Below are 21,869 nucleotides of genomic sequence, written 5' to 3' on the forward strand. Positions count from 1 at the left end.
TGAATGTAAAAGAAATACAAAGACCATAAATGTATTTAACAAGATGGAGTGGCTTAGATTAATGAAATTTGAGATTGATAGAACGAATAAAAGAACATAAATTAGAGAAAGAGAAGAGCGAGAAGAAAAATTGAGTCAACAGCGTGTTTACTTATCACTTCTCATCAACTTCAAAACCCTTCTTGGAATCAGAAGGATCAACATATCTCCATATGAACCCCAGAGTGCTACCCATGATATTCATTATTACGGCTGACATAGCAGGGGGCAACGCTACCAGAGGAGAAGTGAAATGGGAGGTTGCTAAAACCACGCCCAGTGAAGAATTTTGCATCCCAACCTGCACAAGGGTGTCCGAAAAACATAAATGAAAATATATAACAGAAATAGATACATTGAATGATAGATCACCACAGAGACAACTATAAAGAGTTTGGCTATTGCCTCTCAGCATACCCTCATTGTCACTAGTTTGATATTCACCTTCAACAATAGCTTGTCCAAGTTCAAACCTTTTGTTATCCCAATTGAATTACTGCCAAGAACTCAGCCCTTCACCCTCTTTATTTCTAAACACCCCTCCTACTCCCAATGGCTCCAAATTGCATTGGCTGCTTCCATCAAAGTTTTGTTTCATGAAGTTTAGACAGAGGTGACTAAAGAGCACATTGCGGCTTCTCTTTTGAAGAGCTCTTCACCACCTCACCCCAGTTTCTCCAAATATCATCCAAGGTAGATGTGAAAAGATATCCAGTAGTTCTGACCCAGTGAATCACCCTTGTCATTACACATTCCTTCACTGCTTCCTCACTCCTCTCTTTTTCAAGAAAAACCCTTGCAATCCTTTCTTTCCAAATAGTCCATAGCATAGCCCCTGTCCCCAGACATTTTTTACCTGTACTCGTCCAAAAGAAAGCAGGGGAACCCCCACTATTTCTCACCATAACCAGGCCTTTTTTGTAATGTATTGCTTTTAGAGAATGCCCTAGCATACCCTTGCCCCATTTTCCACCAAATACAGGTTAAAGGTATAGTATGTTGCATCCAAGGAACATACTCTTATGAGCACAAGATGACAATACAAGATACATGTTTCACAAGAGTTTGGAAAAGTTTTAACACTGGCTGCCAACCTGATGCAGCCCTCCTTTATTTGAGTTTGGGACCAGGACTAGCAGTGTCAGACAAGCTCACACTCGTGGAGTTGTGAATGGTATTTATTTGTTTGAATTATAATTTGAATTTGATCCAATAAAGGCAATCCAATACAATCCATTTAACAATTGGATTGAATGTGGATCCACCTCAATCCAATTCAATAGTTTTCAATACATATGCATATATTAGTAAAGTTAGTATTGTTAGTACTTAGTATTTATGTTATAATGTTACCATAGAGTCATCAGTTCCAGTTCAGAATTTTTTCAAGGTATTGCATTCAGGATATAAAGCACCAAAGTCATTTCTAGTTAATTTTATTAGCAACACTGACATTCTGACCACTTTTAGTTTAATTTGCTAACATAACGCAATATCTGAATCCATTTCAAATTCAATCTGAATCCAACAGATAACATTTAATATGGGTATTAATTGATTGAATTTGGATCTAGATATTTCTGATTCATCCTCACTTCAAATCAGATAAATCAAAGCAGAGATATTATAACTGAGACTACATTAATGTTCAGTTAAACAGACCTCAATTGAAATTGCTCGCCGTTGTGATTCTCTAAACCCACAAATAGCTGCCGATAGATACCTGTAACAAGCGATCATTTAGTCAATTTCACGCATTCAGAATTTGAGAAATCTATACATAACAATCTAATATTTAACCTATCCAGGTATTTACTTTTAAGAAACCTGATCATATTAACCCATTACATGGGTCCATCCAGCTAGTAGCATGAGATATCCAGAATAAAACATAATAGATTATGGTCCATTTGAGTGTTACAGAAATATGCAATAAAACTTAAAAAAAAAAATTAAAAGATTGATGTTTAAATTAGAGAAACAATACAGAATGAAGAAATAGCAATAGAAGAGTAGAGAGGTATACAAAGAATTGAGAGAGAACAAAAGCAATCAAAAGTGAGTCTGGCCAGTCCACTCATTAACCTATAAACTTAACTTAAAAACAGACAGTGACAATACTGCCCTCTCATAAATAAGAAATAATAAAAGATGAAAAACCTATTAATCTCCATAGTCCCCTTCAAGTGGAGCACAGATGTCAATCATGCTCAACTTGCCAAAAATATAATCAAACTTCCTCTAAACTAAGTATTCAGTTCAGATATCGGCCAACGAATCTTCAGTCCTGACATACAGAAGAAAAATCTCTTTTATGTCAACCTTTTCTTAGATGAAATGTCTATCCACATCCACATGTTTGATGTTGTCATAATAGACAGGATCGTGATCTATACTGATTGCAGCCTTGTTATCACAATAGAGTCTCACAAGTTCATAATGAGCAACTCCAAGCTCTCACTAAGTCTCAATAGAAACTTCAGCCACATCAATTATGATATAATACTAGCCCTAGACCTAAATTCAGCTTAAGCACTTGATCTAGCTACAAAATTTTATTTTTTGTTCCACGTCACCAAAGTTCCACCAAGCAAGGCACAATAACCAGAAATAGAGAACCAGTCATCTACAGATCCAATCCAATCAACATTTGTATATGCCCAAAGTCAGCAAAAAGTAATCCCTTCCAAGAGAAGCTTTCAAGTATCTAAGAATCCATTCAACTGCTTCCAAATGAGGAATACAGGGGGCACACATATATTGAATTATCACTTCAACAACGTAAGCAATGTGTGGCCATGCCAAGGATAAGTACAGTAATTGACTTATCAATCTTTGGTAAATCTCTTTATCATATAGTACCTCTCCATCTGTCTATGCATCTGATGATTAGGATCTATTGGTGCATCTGTAGGTTTAGACTCTAGCTTCAACAACGTAAGCAATGTGTGGCCATGCCAAGGATAAGTACAGTAATTGACTTATCAATCTTTGGTAAATCTCTTTATCATATAGTACCTCTCCATCTGTCTATTCATCTGATGATTAGGATCTATTGGTGCATCTGTAGGTTTAGATCCCAGCTTCCCTGTTTCTTCTAGCAAATTCAAAGTATATTTCCTCTGTGAAACTAATATTCCTTTCTTGGACGTCACAACTCCAAAGTCTTTGAGTTCACCAAATCTTTAATCTCAAATTCTAATGCTAAGAAAGCCTTGAGCTGCTGAATTTCCCCATGCTTTCTTGAACCAATCAAACCAAGCTCTTAGTGATCGTTTCAACCTATAAATAGATTTTTTTTAACTGGCACACCTTCTCTAAAATTTACTTCAACCCTTGGAGGTAGGAGCATATACACTTCTTTAAATCTCCATGTAAGAATGCATTTTTCACATCTAGTTAATATAAAGGCTAACATCTATATGTAGTTGCAGCCAAAAAATACATAATGGAGTTCATTTTAGCTACTGCAGCAAAAATCTTAGTAATCAATGCCATAGTTTTCTTTTTTTTTTTATCAGCAAAAGATTAATTTTATTAATGGGTGGTAAAAGTTCCAATAGATTGGCTATCCTTACACCAAAAATACAGAAAACAACAATGTCCATATAACTAATTTACAATAGAGCCCAGAATAAGTGCTGCCTCAATACCCCTTGCTTAGCTAAAGTATCAGCCATCCCATTAGTCGTCTTGTGTGTCCAAGTAAAGGAAGTATTCAAGTCCCCTTTCAGACTCTATCTCCCTTAAGGCATGTTGGTAAGACCAAGGTAGGTACATTCTAACTATAAGTGATCCAAGAAAAAATCGTTTTTGAATTTCCTTCAACTTCCAGATTTCTAAAATTGGATTGCTTAGCAAGATTTAATCCTTGTAACAGCACCATCAGTTCAGCCTTTAATCAGTCCCCTTCTCCTATAGGTCTTGAGTACATAGCCAGCACTTTAGTTGAGGAGCCTCTAAACACACCACCAATACCTACCATCCCCGGGTTTAAATAGAGCTCCCATCAAAATTTAACTTTATTTTATCCCTTTTTGGCGACTTCCATTCAATCATCTCTCATTCCTTTTGTTTCAAAGAGTGTGCCACCTCATTCCAAGCCCTTACTATATGAGTCACTATAAAACATTGGAAGATATCAAGAGTTTTTATCCAATGAGCCACTTTAATTTTTATTAATTCCACCAACTCCTTCTTTGACCTGAACAACTCATTAAATATTCTTGCATTCCTATCCTCCCAAATGGTCCAACCACAGCAGCTCTAACTGCCTCCCACATTGTTGTCCTTCCTTTTGTTGGCTGTCTTGGAATTTGGACTGAAGAGACTCACTACATCCTGAGGAGTTGTCCTACCTTTGATTTTGTAATCTTCAAGGTTGATGAGGCATCCTTCTTGGTTACCTCTTTCCTTTGGAGGCTTAAAACCTGTGTTTTTGGCAGAGTTGACCATAGCTTGTACATGTAGGTTCCTTCTCACAGGAGAGGACTTAGTGACCTTTCTCTTTTTTTTTTTTTCCTTCTTGATCTTCTTCTCAGTCTTAGGAGCCGAGGACATGGTGGCAGCAGCAAGGGGACTCACATCCACAGTGAATGTGAGTCCCTCTTTGAGCCCCCCACCCCAATTTTCTCATTTTCTACAGCCGTAAGTTCAAGGTAGTGGACAATTACCTTTGGTGCCAAGATTTCTTCCTGTATAGGCACAACACAAATATAAGAATAATGCATGAATTATCATCATTTTTTTAGTTTTAGCCTATTCTTTCATTTTAACTTCTTTTGCCAAAGATGAAAAGGAGAATGGGTCCCACCGAACATTACAAAACTATGTTGGTGGAAAATTTTTAGTATAATTTCTCACATAACATAACTCACCAAATTATACTAATGATTTGGAGTTTTGATATTTGGGCAAGTCCCATTCAGGAAATCACGCAGATGATCCCTTAGATTCTGATTTAGAAGTATAAATGAATAGACTAAAGTAGAATTTTACTTTGAAAATTCCGGTATATATTCCCTCTTTACTTGAGAGGAAACTAGCAAATATAAATAAATAAACTTTTTTATGCATAACAAGCAAATAGGGATCATAAGTAGCCATATTTCATGAATAAGGTAGCAGATGGCTTTTAAATAGTGGTTACGTGCATTGTCATTGTGTGAGGAACCATAGTCAGCCAAGTCCTTTTCTTAAAACTAGTATGTGGTTTTCTCCCCTCACACATAGGTTAATATGGTGTGAAGAACCATAATCAGCCAAGTTTCATGAACAAGGCTGTAGATGGTTGTCTCCCTCACATAAAGTAATGATTTTATAGGTGAATATGGTGTAGGAACCATAATCAGCCAAGTTTCATGAACAAGGCTGTAGATGGTTGTCTCCCTCACATAAAGTAATGATTTTATAGGTGAATATGGTGTTGGAACCATAATCAGCCAAGTTTCATAAACAAGGTTGTAGATGGTTGTTTCCCTCACATATGATTAAATGTGAAATAAGTAGAAAGAAAGGCAGCTCTCAAATAGGAAGTTGCAGAAGTATCATAGTGAAGAGGTGGAGGAGGAATACTTCAATCCCTACCTTCCTCTTTCTCCCTTTCTTCTTGTTATCCAGAAGAGAAGGAGAAAGGAAGAGAGAAGAGAGATTGAGAGTCAAAAGAGATGCTGGCGGCGCCAGCTTTTTTGTATTTATACTAGGGTGACACAACATAAAATAAAAGATGTGGAACATACAATAGTACCCCTATGGTACTAAACTTAAAGAATAACAGATTTTTAACACTCCCCCTCAAGTTGGAACATAGATGTCAATCATGCCCAACTTGTCACATAAATCATAATGTCGCAAGTGATGTAACCCTTTTGTGAAGATGTCTACAAGTTGGTCTTCAGAACTGACATAGGGAGTACACACTTCCCTTGTGACAACCTTTTCTTTGATAAAATGTTTGTCGACTTCGATATGTTTAGTTCTATCATGCAGCACTAGATTAGCAGCAATGTTTATGGCTACTTTGTTATCACAGTATAGAATCATAAGTCCATCAACTATAAATCCCAACTCACTCAACAAATTTTTTAGCCACATAATTTCAGCCACTCCATGAGACATTTCCCTATATTCAACGTCAGCATTAGACCTAGCCACCACATTCTGCTTTTTGCTTCTCCAGGTAACTAGGTTCAGTAGCCGCTGGTTGACTTCCTATCACTCAGGGATCCTGCCCAATCTGCATCGGTATACACTTCAATTTTCAAATGCCCATGCTTTTGAAACAATAAACCTGCACTTGGAAACTTCTTAAGATATCTGAGAATTCTTTCAGCTACTTCAAGGTGGGTGGTCTTGGGGGCATGCATGAATTGGCTAAGAACACCCACTACATAAGCAATGTCTGGTCGGGTAATAGCAAGATATAACAATCTTCCTACAAGTCTCTGAAACTGTTCCACATCCTTGATGAATTCACCTTGACAGTCACCTAATTTGTGATTAGGATCAATAGGAGAATCAACAAGCTTCACTCCCAATTTTCCCGTATCTTGGAGCAGATCTAGGACATACTTTCTTTGGGAAATGAAGATACCCTTTTTTTGAGCAGGCAACTTCAATCCCAAGGAAGTACCTTAAAGGACCTAGATCTTTCACTTCAAACTAGGTAGCAAGAAATCTCTTCAACTTTTGAATTTCATCTTTCCAATCACCAGTAATAACTATATCATCAACATATACTATCAGGACTGCAATTTTTTCTTCCCCTCTTTTCACAAATAATGTGTGATCAGATTGACACTACTTATATCCTCTTTGTTGAACAGCTACATGAAACTTGTTGAACCGGGCTCTCGGTGATTGTTTCGGGCCATATAATGATTTCTTTTAACCTGCACACTTTTTGTTCATTACCATGAGCTCGAAAACCAGGGGATTATACCGTGTACACTTCCTGTTCAAGGTCACCATTTAGAAAGGCATTCTTGATATCTAGTTGATGAAGGTCCCAATCAAGATTAGCAGCTAAAGAGAAAAGGACTCTAATGGAGTTCATCTTAGCAATAGGTGCAAAAGTTTCTGCATAATCCACTCCATACACTTGTGTAAACCCTTTTGCCACTAAACGAGCTTTATACCACTCCACTGTGCCATCAGCCCTATGTTTTACTGTGAAAACCCTTTTACATCCAATTGGTTCCTTCCCCTTAGGAAGATCTACCAATTCCCATGTGCCATTTTTATGCAAAGCATTAATCTCTTCCTTCATAGCATTTGTCCATTTAGGCACCAACAAAGCTTCTTCACATTCTTAGGAATGGAAACACTGTCAATGGAAGAAAGGAAGGCCCAAAAGGAAGGTGAAATGTTCTCATAGGAAACAAAATGGGAAATGGGATATTTGGTGGTTCAAGACCTAACACCCTTCTGGTGAGCAATGGGAAGGTCAAGGTCATCAGCAATAGGGTCAGGAACATAAATGGGAACCAAGGTACTTGGTTGGGTAGGATCCACCCCTGGAGAGTTTGATGGCATTGGTGGTATAGCTTCTAGGTGTTCCACAGCTCTTGAACATGGTTGGCCTTTGTTACGACGAAAGAAAACAGAAAAGGGAGGAGGATCAGGAAGAGGAGGGAGCTGAATCGGTTTTTCCTCATTCCTCCACTCCCCCTGAGGAGAAACAGGGAATAAAGGCTCACTTTCAAAGAAAGAGACATCCGTAGAAACATAATACCTCTGAGAGACGGGATCAAAGCACTGCTATCCCTTCTAGGTGATGGAGTACCCCGAGAAGATGCAAAGAATAGCACGAGGATCCAATTTTCCATAGGTGGATGACAAGTTTTAAACAAAACAACGACAACCAAACACACGAGGAAGAATAGAAAGAAGAGGAGCCTTAGGAAAAAGAAGTTGATGTGGGGCTTTGCACTCTAACCAGCGAGAGGGCATACGATTAATGAGATAAGTAGAACAAAGGATAGCCTCAAGCCAAAAACGTTTAAGGACATTCAAGAAGGTGTCGGTTTTTTCTTTCAACAACACCATTTTGTTGTAGTGTTCGGGCACATGAGCTACGGTGAAGTGATCCATGCAAAGCGAAGAACTCCGTGACATCATTATGAAAATATTCTTTGGCATTATTGGATTGAAAAACTTGGATTTCAGTTTGAAATTGAGTGAAGATCATTCGGTGGAAATCTTGGATAATTTTTTGTACTTCATCACTGGTTCACATGGGATACACCCATGTGTATCTGGAGTAATCATCAATAAAGGTAATAAAATACTTGTAGCCACTCTTAAATGGTAAAGTAATAGGGCCCCAAACATCAAAATGAACAATATGGAAAGGAAATTTAGATTTATTATTCTTTGAAGAAAAATGAGTTCTACAATGCTTACTCAATTGACATGTTTGACATGTAAACTTTGACACTGACACTGACTTAAACAACTCTGGAAACACCATTTTTAAAGACTCAAAAAATAAATGACCAAGACGACTATGCCATAAATAGACCTGACTCTTACTAGACTGACTCTTAGACTTTGTGACTATAAGACCAGCCTTATTCTCCAGCATGTAGAGCCCATCCACCATATGTCCTCTACCAATCATCTTCCCCAAGGCCAAATCTTGGATCACAAAATAAGAAGGGAAAAAGGTCACTGAGAAGTTTAAAGAATTAATGATACTACTAACACAGAACAAATTAATAGGGAATTTTGGAACATGTAAAACATTAGACAGGGTGAGGCCAAAGGGAAGAGAAATGGTTCCTTGACCAGCTATGGTAGAGTATGAACCATCAGCTAGTCTCACCTTGTCTCTTCTAGAGAGGAGGTGATAGGTCTGAAAATAAGTGGACTTACCAGTCATATGTTTTGACGCTCTAGAGTCAATTATCCAAGGAGAGTCAAGGGAATGAGACGATACATGAAAAGTTGTGGTAGAATTACTTGATGTAGACGTAAATGAAGTTGAGGGAGGAGGAGCATCCATCTGACGAATTGCTCTACCATAGAGTTCTAAATGGTCATGGAAAAAATTAATAATATCCTCCCTTGGGTCAAAACCAAAGGTATGTGTCTGAGTCACAGTAGTAGTAGGGGGTTGATTCTCTTGAGTAGCCATGTTTGCTATAATGGGTTTTCTTGGACCTTGCTGTCCTAACTTCTTATTCAGATCTGAACCTTGCTTCTTACTCAATTCCTAAGCCCATTTTGGCTTCACATGAAGATCCCAGCATGTATCACGGGTGTGTCGGGGTTTCTGGCAATGGGTGCACCATAGTTTATCTTTGTTATCCACCCTTTTTTTAAAGTTCCCCTTCTTAAAAAGATTTCCCCCACCTGTAGTAACATTCCCTTTCATTGCCAACACAACTGCATCCCCTCCAGAACTATTCATTAAATTTCTTCTACTTTCCTCTGACTATGCTAAAGCATAAACCTCCTAGACAGATGGAAGATCCTTGCTACCTAGGATCTGGACTCTGATGGATTCATACACAAGGTTCAAGCCATGGAGAAATGCAAATACTCTTTGTTGGGAAACAAGTTTCTTGTATGCTCTTGCATCTTCATCACACTTCTAGTCCACACTCTGATGGTGATCTAACTCCTTCCAGACAGAGGTCAAGTCCGAATAGTACACAGAAAGATTCCTCTCCCCTTGTTTATAAGTGGATGATTCCACCTGTAACCGATAGATTTTTGCATAGTGATGTAGCTTAGAATAGGTCGATTTTGCATGTTCCCAAATCTCATAAGCCGTTTCAGCCCACATAAAGTTCCTTCTCACCTGAGGTTGCATAGACACTAAAAGCCAGGACATAACCATGTGTTTTCCTAGTTCCATCTGTCATACTCAGCACTCCCAGAATTAGGTTCTTTAATTCTCCCATTTATATATCCCATCTTTCCCCTTGCAGTAATGTATAACCTGATCCCCTTCGACCATTCTAAATAATTTAAGCCATCTAAGGGTATGACAGCCATAGGGAAGTATAAATCCATACCCTCACTCATTCCATTCTGCATTGAGGAAACACCAGATGTGGCAGAATCTTCACCACTCATAATCACAGCTTCAGGTTACATTCAAAGTGAGCACAAAAAAACCTTAAAAAAGAGCAGTCTAACACCCCAATAAAAACCTTTTGCACCAGGAAACTAAAGATAACCACTCCCCTCCTTTTCCTTTTTGAAACTCCATTCTTCAAACAAAAAAAAAAAAAAGTTGTTGTTACAGCAATAACAAGTCATCACTGGCTACAATAAATCAGATATGGCTGCTGTCGCAACACATACAGGTCATCTCTTGACCTACAAATCAGATATGGCTGCTGTCATAGCATATACAGGTCATCCCCTGACCTACAAATTCATCATAAGGCTGCTGTTGCAGCATATAAAGGTCATCACCGACCTACAGTCCATCACAGGGATCAGCCGATCCCACAAAAAAGGAAAGAAAGAGGTGCTGATCACCTGACATCAAACAAGTGAACCTACTACAGGTTCTGTCCTGGCACACGACCAGAAAAAAAAAAAAAAAAAGGAGGAAGGGAGAGAGGGTACTTCAGTCCGATGCAGAAGAAAAAATATTCTGGATCTTCAATAAACCAAACTGTAGCTGGCGAAGGGAGAAGACAAAAAAGAAGCTTGCTCGATCTATCCTTTCAGATCTGACAGTCTCGCTCTGATACCATGTTATCTAGAAGAGAAGGAGAAAGGAAGAGAGAAGAGAGAAGAGAGATTGAGAGTCAAAAGAGATGCTGGCAGCGCCAGCTTTTTTGTAGTATACTAGGGCGACACAACATAAAATAAAAGAAGTGGAAAATACAATAGTACCCCTACGGTATTAAACTTAAAGAATAACAGACTTTTAACACTTCTTTTTCTTCACACCACAATCTTCTCCTCTTTCTCTTCTTGTTTGTCTCTTGTTGCTGGAAATTCTATCAAATAGAATAGCATTAGCCAACAAAATGGCATTACCCTCACTCCTACAAGGAGAGGGGTTTATATAGAGGAGGGAGGTGGTTAAGTAACTTCCCACCTCTCTCTTCTTAGGGTTAGGGTGCAAGTGTCACCCCAGTTAAAATGGGTAAGGAAGGAACTCTTCGATCCTAAGGTGACATATGTCCTCCCACTCAAAGTGGTTAAAGGAGGGAAAATAATTCCCTCTTCCTAGGGTGACATGTGTCACTCCACTTAAAGTGGTTAGAGGGGAAATAACTCCCTCTCCCTAAGGTGACATGTGTCCTCCAACTTCAAGTGGCTGAAGGAGGGTAACCCTCTTGTTAGGATAGGACAAGTGGCATCCCCTTTATAAATAAGAGGGACACCTCACAAGATTATTAATTAATATAAATTTAATTATTTAAGAGTTTGTTGTCCCATTAAATGGGTTCAACTACAAGCCCATTAAATGCTTATTGCATTATAAACAAGGCCCAATTAACTTAGGGCCTGTTATTCACTAAACTGGACTGCTCCCAGTCCGGAAAAATTAAGGACTTAACACAAAGCAAATAGCTTGAATGAATAATCCAATATAAGGTTCATCAGCTTCAAGTCAACATCCAATCATCATCCCTTTTTTAGATCCTAGAACATACAAGAATCAGGGAAAATGTTACTTTACAATTAGAATTTTTGGTAATATGGCTTGTGTACAACAAATTAATGTATAATTAGGGAACAAGAAGAACATATGAAAGCACAAGATTGGAATCTAAATTGATCACTCCCTATTCAGAGATATAAGAGAAAGAGACATCAGCAATTCTGACTTTACCTCTACCAGATAATGCATGAAATGATGAAAAAAGTGATGACATGCTAGTCATGTGACTGGAAGCCCCTAAATCAATTACCTGAGGGACACTAGAATCATGACAAGAAACACATAGATTACCTAAATGGACAAAAAAATGTAGAAGCAATGGCATCATTGTTGGCTTCCAGTTCAGTAAAGAGGTAATTTAATTAACACTTCCTTGGTGGTATGGAGATCCATTCAAAGAGGATCTCCCCCATAGGTGTGTTAGATGGCTAGGTACGGGCCATCAATAAACTTCTCACTTTATCAGCAATGAAAGCATTGTTGGCACTTGGCTTCTAGGGCTAGTTTCCTTTCTTGAAACATCTAGAAAAACTATGCAACTTAAAGTATGTACCTTTGGTGTGTCTAGTACCTTTGTAATATTCACAAACCAGATTCTCTTAATCTTCCTTGCTAGTAACTTGCCTCCTTCCAGATGCTTTGCTTCCGCTTGTTGCAGATACAAAAGCACGGTACTCTTGCTCCCTCTAATCAGGATTTTATTGCAATGCTCTTAGATGCCTCCTGTTGAATAATGGGGTAAACCTCATCAAGAGAAGGAATACCACCCCTGTTTGCTGAAATAGAGCTGTCGAATGAGAGAAGAAGAAGAAGAAGAAGAAGATATGAGATGGGCGGCAGGATTTGTTCTCAGCCAGCCCTAATCTATTACATATAACAACATTACATAATATTACATTAATAGACCAGAATGCCCCTGATTAGTGGAGGGACACCTAGTCAAATAAACACTAAATAAGATTAGGCCCAGTAACTAAGGCCCAATAACTAATGACTTAAGACCCAACAAGGATAAACATACAAATTAAGACAGCCGAACCAACACTCCCCCTCAAGCTAAGCATGGATGTCAATCATGTTTAGCTTGCCAAGTAAGTCCAAGAATTTCACTGTAGCTAGCCCTTTAGTCAGAACATCTGCAATCTGCATCTCGGAGGGAGTATAAGGGATGCAAAGTTCTCCTGAGACGATTCTTTCTCTGACAAAGTGACGGTCTATCTCAATATGTTTAGTTCTATCATGTTGCACTGGGTTATTTGCAATGTTGATGGCAGCCTTGTTGTCACAGTACAACCTGAGAGGACACTCAATCTTTATTCCAAGTTCACCAAGCAGGATCTTAAGCCATAAAAGTTCAGCAACACCATGAGCCATAGCTCGATATTCGGCCTCTGCACTAGATCTAGCAACCACATTCTGTTTTTTACTCCTCCAAGTAACTAAATTTCCTCCAACAAAGGTGCAGTACCCAGAAGTAGACTTCCTGTCCCCAACTGAGCCAGCCCAATCTGCATCAGTATATCCTTCAACTTCAATTTTACTGTTTTTTCTGAACAGAATCCCTTTCCCCGGGCAAGACTTCAAATATCTGAGGATCCTTTCCACAGCTTTCATGTGAGGGATTTTAGGAGTGTGCATGAACTGACTGACAACATGTACAGCATAAGCAATGTCAGGGCGAGTGAGGGACAGGTAAATCAACTTCCCCACCAGCTTTTGGTATCTTTCCTTATCAAGGTAGTCCTCTCCTACTAACTCCTGTAGACCATGATTCTGTTCTATTGAAGTATCTGCTGGCCTACACCCCATCATGCCTGTCTCTTGAAGAAGATCAAGGATGTATTTCCGCTGACATATATAGATGCCCTCTTTGGATCTTGCAACTTCAATCCCAAGAAAGTATCTCAGTTGGCCCAGGTCTTTGATCTCAAATTCAGCAGCCAAGACCTCCTTTAGTCTTTTAATCTCTTCCTGGTCATCCCCTGTAATTACCATATCATCCACATATACAATAAGTGCTGTAAGTTTGCCATTTTTCTTCCTTATGAATAGGGTATGATCTGCCCCACTTTGAGTGTAACCCCCTTTCTTCATGGCCCCACATAGCTTCTCAAACCAAGCTCGAGGGGACTGCTTAAGGCCATATAGGGCTTTTCTCAGTCTACATACCTTCTTGCCAAACCCATAACCTGGTGGAGGATCCATGAAAACCTCTTCATGCAGGTCACCATTCAAGAAAGCATTCTTCACATCCAACTGATGTAGCTCCCATGAGAAATTTGCAGCTAATGATAATAGAACTCGGATTGTGTTGAGTTTTGCCACCAGAGCAAAGGTTTCTTTGTAGTCGATCCCTTCTTTTTGAGTGAACCCTTTTACTACCAGTCTAGCCTTGTACCTTTCAATGGACCCGTCCTCCCTATGCTTCACAGTGAACACCCACTTGCATCCAACAGTGCCTTTCCCTTCTGGTAGATCCACTAATTCCCAAGTCCCTGCTTTCATTAAGGCCTTCATTTCTTCATCCATAGCCTCTTTCCATTTTGGGTCAAATACTGCCTCAGAATACCTGGTAGGAACATGCATAGAAGAGAGAGCAGACACAAAAGAACAATAACGGGGAGACAAATGTGAGTAAGACACAAAATCAGCAATGGGGTGTCTGATAGTACAAGAACGGGTAGACTTACGAAGGGCAATAGGAAGATCCAAGTCAGAGGAACTGATAGGATTACCTTGAGTTTCTGAGACAGGTTGATCCGAGTCCAATTGGTTGCTGTCATGAGTTAGAGGGCCCTTCTTCCTTCTGTTGTAGGTGATTCTGATATCTCTTTGCAGCCTGCTTGAGTCTTCAGTAACATCTGCAACATCACTAGTAGTGGCTGGTACAATGGGAGCCTCACTAGATTCACCCGGGATACTACAACTAGGTGGATCAGGAGGAGAAGATGGAAGGTCTGAGGTAGAGAGAGGCACAAAGAAAGGGGGAACAGAAGAATCCTCTTCAATCCCACTAGTCTCCCCCTGAAGAGGATTCTGGGAAGAATGAAAATAGGATTGAGACTCAAAGAATACCACATCCTTTGTAACATATTTTTTCTTGGTGAATGGATCATAACACTTGTATCCCTTCTGAGTAGGAGAGTACCCCAAAAAGATTCCCTTTGTAGCCCTAGGATCCAATTTGGTCTTCTTCGGATCCTTGACATGTATAAAGCATACACACCCAAAGACTCTCGGTGGAAGAGAAAAGTCAGGAAGATGAGGGCAAAGAACCGAGAAAGGAGTTTTCATCTCCTATACCTTGGATAACATTCGATTTATCAGGTATGATGCAGTAAGGATTGCTTGAGACCAATAGTTTTTTGGAACTTTGTGCTGAAATAGTAAGGCTCGAGCAGTCTCCAATAGGTGCCTATTCTTGCGCTCAGCAACCCCATTCTATTGGGGGGTACTAGCACAAGATGACTGATGAATCATTCCAGCATCCTCCATAAACAGATTCAAGGACCTTTCAAAGTATTCTGCAGCATTATCTGACCTGAATTGTTTGATTTTCGTGCCAAACTGTGTTTCAATCATTTTGCAAAAAGTCATGATTACCCGCGGCACTTCTTCTCGTGTTTTTAATAAGTAGATCCATGTGCATCGAGAATAGTGATCAATAAAACTAATAAAATATCGAAAGCCATCAACAGAAATAATGGGAGAGGGGCCCCAAACATCAGAGTGGACTAAGTCAAAAGAAGCTTGAATTTCATTACTCGAAGTTGAATAAACATTTCTACATTGCTTTGATAGTTGACAGACTTCACAAAATAACTCTTGACTTGAAACACCTTTGAATAATTCTGGAAACAATACTTCCAATGATGAAAACGGTAAATGACCTAGCCTAGAATGCCACAGATGTAAACTAGCTATTGACTCCCCATTGAACTGACTACTAGTAGCAGATGTTTGTAATGCCGAACTGATGTCTGCATCAAAGTAGTAGAGACCTCCACACTCATGACCGCTCCCAATCGTTCTCTTCGTCAATCTGTCCTGAAAGACACAATGGGTAGGAAAAAAGGTTATGCTACAATTCAAATTTTTGGTAAGCTTTGAAACAGATAAGAGATTTGAAGAAAGATTGGGAACATGCAAGACAGATTTGAGTGAGAGGTCCTTGCTTAGGTCAACCACTCCCTTCCCAGAGATGGTAGAGAGAGAACCATCAGCAACCCTCATTTTATCTTGGCCAGACATTAAAATGATAGGAAGAAAATAGGGAAGACATGTGTGTCATGTGGTCAGTAGCACCAGAATCAATAATCCAAGAGGCAGGATCAATAGTACTAGTTGCACTAAAGGTAGAGACAATACCTGATCTGGCAAGGGAGGAGGATGGAAGAGAATTGGTCCTTAGACGGGCTAGGGCCTGGCTAAGTACCTCTACCTCATCAGCAGTAAAACCCAAGGACCCGGTTTCGGGGGAATTAGTAGTTTGTCCCATGGAAGAGGAAGTAATTGTGGATGAGTGTTTTGAACCATCATCACTGTGACCCGTAGCCAGATTCACACTTGCAGATTGACCCTTCTGATGCTTCTTATCTTTCCTCAATGCAGCTGGCTTCAAATGCGGATGGAGAACCCAACAGGTCTCTTTCACATGCCTTTCCCCTCCACAGTAGGTGCACTTCAGATGTCTCTTGTCAGAGTGTCTGTTTCCCCTTTGATTTGTAGAGATTAAGGCCGAATGTTCCACAGACTGTTCAGCTAGTTTAGTTTGAGTATCAACCTGCATCTCTTTTCTTCTCACCTCTTCATTCCTCACAAGGTAGTAAACATGATGTAAGTCGGGCATTTCATCTCTTCCCAGAATTTGGGACCATATGCTCTCATATATAGGATCTAGGCCAGCCAGAAATTTAAATGCTCTACCCTCTTCAACTTGTTTGTCATGCTTTTCCTTGTCTCTGGCATTCTCCCAATCAATAATAAGGTGGTGATCTAACTCTTCCCATAGTCCTTCTAGTGTAGCAAAATATGTTGCAACACTCATATCTCCTTGCCTCAAGGCAGCAATGTCTTGATTCAGTCTGTAAATTCTTGCATTATTCTTTTTCTGCCCATAGGTTTTAGAAACTTTTTCCCATATCTTGGCAGCCGTGGAGAAATGTTGAACAGTCCTAGCTACTCTTGGAGTCATTGAGGCAAGTAGCCAGGACATAACTGTAGCATTCTCCTTGCGCCAAGCTGCATATTCAGCACTCCCCACTTCGGGTTCCTTCTTCTGCCCGTCCAAGTAACCAGTGAGTTCCCGGGATGTGATGAACAACATGGCTGAGACAGACCATTCTCTGAAGTTGTACTCATCCAACAACACACTTGTGATCTGTAGGCTGTGCAGATTTGGATTCTCCAAATTAGGAGACCTCCCACAAGCCCTAACATTTCTAGAAGACACTTCCCCGGATATGGTAGACATCTTCTCCTACTCGTAGAGTCAAGACTGTAAACACAATATATAATGAACTGTTTCACACTTACGGAGCTTGCTGCACTGCACACTGTGCCCTAATAACTGCTGTCGCAGATTATAAACTGTTGTGCTACCTTCTGCTGCGTTCTAATCACTGTTGCCGCAGCCTGCAACTTGCTGTGTTAGCTTCTACTGTGTGCTAAGCACTGCTATCTCAGGTTATACTCTCACCCACGAACAATTCTAGGACTGCTGAGATTCGTCCTTTCTCCTAGATCTGTTTTACACAGATCTATCTTAGCCGAATGGCTACAATCTGCTGTACTGCATCTATTAGGGCATCAGCCTCTGGGTCTATCTCCCCTTGGGCCCTACAACCAAGGGAAACCCTAGATGTAGGTCCAGCTGTGTTCTGCGACCAACCCTAGGGTTTCTTTGCAGCAACCAAGAAAAAGAAGAGAGAGAATTAACTGCGAGTAGAAGAAAAAAGGCGGCTGCTGTAACCAGTCAAAAGATTAGTGCTCTGATACCATGTTTGCTGAAATAGAGCTGTCGAATGAGAGAAGAGGAAGAAGAAGAAGAAGAAGAAGAAGAAGAAGAAGAAGAAGAAGATATGAGATGGGTGGCAGGATTTGTTCTCAACCAGCCCTAATCTATTATATATAACAACATTACATAATGTTACATTAATAGACCAGAATGCCCCTGATTAGTGGAGGGACACCTAGTCAAATAAACACTAAATAAGATTAGGCCCAGTAACTAAGGCCCAATAACTAATGACTTAAGACCCAACAAGGATAAACATACAAATTAAGACAGCCGAACCAACACCACCCCTTCCAGTAGTTGCATTATAATTATATTAAATTTTGGATTCAATACAGATAGAAATTGAAACACCCTATTTGGTTCTTTAACATCTGATATTGCTCAACATCCTCAATATCCCTCCAATAAATAGCCCTATCACAATCCAACTCCTCCCATAGGGCTTGCAAGGCAACTAAGTCCATAGGCACATTCATCTCCACCTGTCAAAGATTGGCAATGTCTTGCCTAAGCTGAAATATCTTTGCCCCATTTCTTCTCTAAAAGCATGTCTTGTTTTGAGCAGTCATTTCTAAAAACATCATATTTTGACTGATTTGGAGTAATAAAATTCCATAACCATGACATAATGATCATGTTTAGATGATTACAAGAAAAAACAATCACATTCTCTTACTCCTTGATCTCCAACTATGGATCATCCTCAGGAGGCCTTTTGGCTTTTCTAATTAAACATCCAAGTTTAACTTGTCCTCTAATGTGTACTCTTACAAATTAGGATCACTCGAGGAAATTTGATTGGAAATCATTCCACTAGAGGTCAAAGTAATAGTAGATCTTGAATTGAATGACTCCTGGGCCATCTCTAGCCAACACCAACACTTGTTTAGATGAGATATGTACCAAGATGATAGAACAGCTTATATGATGGCATTACAAAATGAATGTCCATAGAACTTATCTTCCATGTGTTGACACTACAAAATGCAGTGATGTCTCAAACATTTTTTAATTCTTATTTTCATATGTTTCACCCTGTATCATTGGCACTGTGCTAAAAACTACCAAGAACTACAAATTAATGGAAGGAACTGCATCAATGCACATAACCCTGGATAATAAGATCAGAAACACCACAAATAGTTATATGTCAGTACTAGAAATCTCAATCTGATAATAAAATACATTTGAGACCACAGATACTGTACAATTTGTGCTCTCAAAAAATCATAATTTTAATAAAGAATTCATTTTCATAGTCATGATTAATATTCTAGAATTTAATTTTGTTATCATGAACTCTAGTGGCTAGTGCCATTCATAAACATTGATCTCCAAAGTGAAACTGAACAATCTGAAGAAGAAAGCACTGACAGACAAAAAAAAAACATTAACAAAAGTAAGCAGAACTTACCCCACAAAGAAACCTGTGAAATGCAACAACAGCACAGACAATATTATAATTCCAAAATCTCCAGATAACATTTGTTGAAAACGAAAAATTGGGGATTGATCAGAAGCCACTGATGCACCAACTATTGATGCTTTCAGGCGAACAACATTTTCTGAGAATACACTATCAAAGAGGAAAAGAAGGTTAACCTCTATGGAAATTAACCAAAGGAAGAAAAAACAGATGTGGTTAAACCATACCTGCAAGCAAGCAGTGATGAAGATAAAACAGCAAAAAGTGGTGCAAAAGGTGTAACAACCTTTACAGCAGCTGGAAATGTACTCTGCATATAAGAACCCAGCAGAATTGGAGCAACAACCACCTGGAAGGGAAACTCTTAATCCTCAGAAACCTACAGAATAAGAGCAGGAAAAGAATGCAATAACCAAGTTTTTATTAAAAGTTCTGAACCTGAAGGGTGCTGATGGAAAGTTTGGCAGCATCAACAGGAACATAAGCCCCAGCAAGAATCTTTGTCAAGACTGGAGTAAGAATAACTGCCCCTAGAGTGGTGCATACAGTCATTACAATGGATAATGGTACATCCCCTTGAGCAATTAATGTTACCTGCAACACTATTTCATGGAAATAGATAAATGAACCTAAAATATCATAAAAAGGAAGATCTCACTTTCAGGTATTCTGACATCTAATCCATTTATTTTGCCCTATGAGCAAGCCAGCGAAAAGGAGGAGGGTTGGCTAGGTCAGGGAATCTTCCCATTGAGAAAAGGTAAGGTATTATATTATATTATATTTATTTAGTGTTATAGGTCATGATACATGTTTCAACCAAGTATGCATCATGTACAGCCAGGGACTATACATCAACTAGGAGAGCTACAAAAACCTATGCTCTCCAAGCAAATACAAACAAAAAGTATAGTCCAAAAAGATCTGGGTATCAACTAAATACGGTACTATTGTCAAAAAGTTTTCCATCACAGACTAAATTCCTATAGCATAATGTAGAGACACAAGACACAGTAGACAAGTCTTGGTCTTTTTATGTTTGGTGCCATATTATTTGTTGATGTTTTACTGTTAATTTTTTGTCTTTTCCCTTACTTGTAAGGAAGCAGGGGTACTTTGTCATTGTAATCTTTTTTACTGACTCATAAATATCAATTAGTGGGGGTGGGGGCAGCAGAACCATTACATTCTGCTCTCCTCTGCTTCTTTTTCTCATTCTTCTCTTCTTCTCTTCTTCTTCCTATTTTTCTTGGTTGATCTCATACTAAACCTACATCTGCTACAGTTGTTATTTCAAGTCGGTATCAGTGAAGGAAGGAGAGATCCATCATATGGATGGCCGAACCATGCTAGATGGTTGGGCGAAATTTCAAAAATTTGTTTCTGCCTTCTGGGAATCGCATTCCCTAGTTTTAGAAAAAACTGCATTTTTCTAGGATCGTTCTTGCACCGAACCGGATCAGATTTGAAACCAAAAGGAGGGAGATGTATACCTGATACAGATTCCACAGATGTAGCTCCCAAAGTGGTAGTTCACGCCCAAACTTAATCCCAAAGCTAGCTTCCACTGAAGATGGCGCAGCTTGGAATGAAGCCGGTTCAGCAACGCAGTTTTCAGCAAACTGCAATCCAATTGTATGGATCGAACAAGGGAGATGAGCATGAAATTTCTCTGCAATTTTCTTGCAAAATTCAAAGAAAGAACTTATCAAAATCAGTCCAAGAAACTGGAGGTCGAACTAGGGTTTCTAGGCGGCAAGAGCACAGAGAGAGAGAACTGAAAGCAAAGTTACCAAAAGCAATTCGACCTCCTCTTCTCTTAATCCTTAAGGAACACCTCTCATAATCGAATTAGGAGGTTTATCCAAATCTTTATTTGGATCTGGGCTCTATCTTAAGATAGGTCTTATCCTCTTATGAGAATGGGTGCTCCAGACCTAGATCCAGACCCATATTCGCCTAAGTTGTCATGTGACATCTTGATTAATCTCATTAATCATGGGCTTTAGGCCCATTAAGCAAGTAGCTCATGTCCCAAGATAGTTGCTGGCCTATTTAAGTTCAATTTGTATGGCGTGGGACCCCAACAATGATCTCACATAAGCCCACATGGGTTCGGCCCAGCCTCCGTGAAAAGGCTTGGTCGAATTCACTGCTAAATGCAGTGAACCCCTAAGTCCATCAGTATGGGCTCAAAATGAGCCCAACATTTACAGTTAAATGATCCCTGAGTCCAACCATCCTATGAAGGCCCAAGGATAAAGGACTTAAGTAAGACATAACCCATCAGGTAAACAGCCCTTAATGGTCTCTTACACTCAACCTCTCAGCCCACAATGATCAAGCACTACCTGACAGGGAAGGACCTCTCCCCTGACTACAGGGTGCAGTGTTGCACTCTTTTCTCGGATGGGTCCCGGGAATCAAAACCTTTTGCAAGCACTTTTCTTAAAACATAATATATATATATATATATATAAAACATAATATATATATCAGTGTTTTAAAAGGCATGAGAGGTGTATGCCCAGAGGCGCACCTCCAGGCGAGGCGCTCCCAAAACGCCCTGAAGCGTATGCTAGAGGCGCTGACACCTCTGAGGCGTACGCCTCTTGTGCTTTTTTCATGAGGCATGCTAAAGGCGTACACCTCATGCACATCTAATATAAAAAGACGAAAAAAAAGAAAAAAGAAAAAAAAAGGAAAGGAAAGGAAAGGAAAAGAAAGGGAAGGGAAAGAAAAAGAAAGAG

General features: G+C 39.5%; 1 protein-coding gene across 2 annotated transcripts in view; it reads right to left on the bottom strand.

The window, feature by feature from the left end:
- The window catches only part of LOC104586688 (putative sodium/metabolite cotransporter BASS1, chloroplastic), a 49,678-nt gene continuing 27,809 nt past the window's right edge, over window positions 1-21,869 (bottom strand). For both annotated transcript variants that reach the window (XM_088893301.1, XM_010243994.3), the window contains 5 exons: window positions 19,558-19,713; window positions 19,347-19,468; window positions 19,108-19,269; window positions 1,702-1,762; window positions 1-340 (listed from right to left, as the gene is read on the bottom strand). In XM_088893301.1, coding sequence (XP_088749427.1) covers window positions 155-340; window positions 1,702-1,762; window positions 19,108-19,269; window positions 19,347-19,468; window positions 19,558-19,713 — 687 coding nt within the window. In that variant the 3' untranslated portion in view covers window positions 1-154. The remainder of the gene's footprint in view (window positions 341-1,701; window positions 1,763-19,107; window positions 19,270-19,346; window positions 19,469-19,557; window positions 19,714-21,869) is intronic.

Source organism: Nelumbo nucifera, chromosome 8 (assembly GCF_055504915.1).
Source record: "Nelumbo nucifera cultivar China Antique chromosome 8, China Antique-T2T, whole genome shotgun sequence".
NCBI lineage: Eukaryota > Viridiplantae > Streptophyta > Magnoliopsida > Proteales > Nelumbonaceae > Nelumbo > Nelumbo nucifera.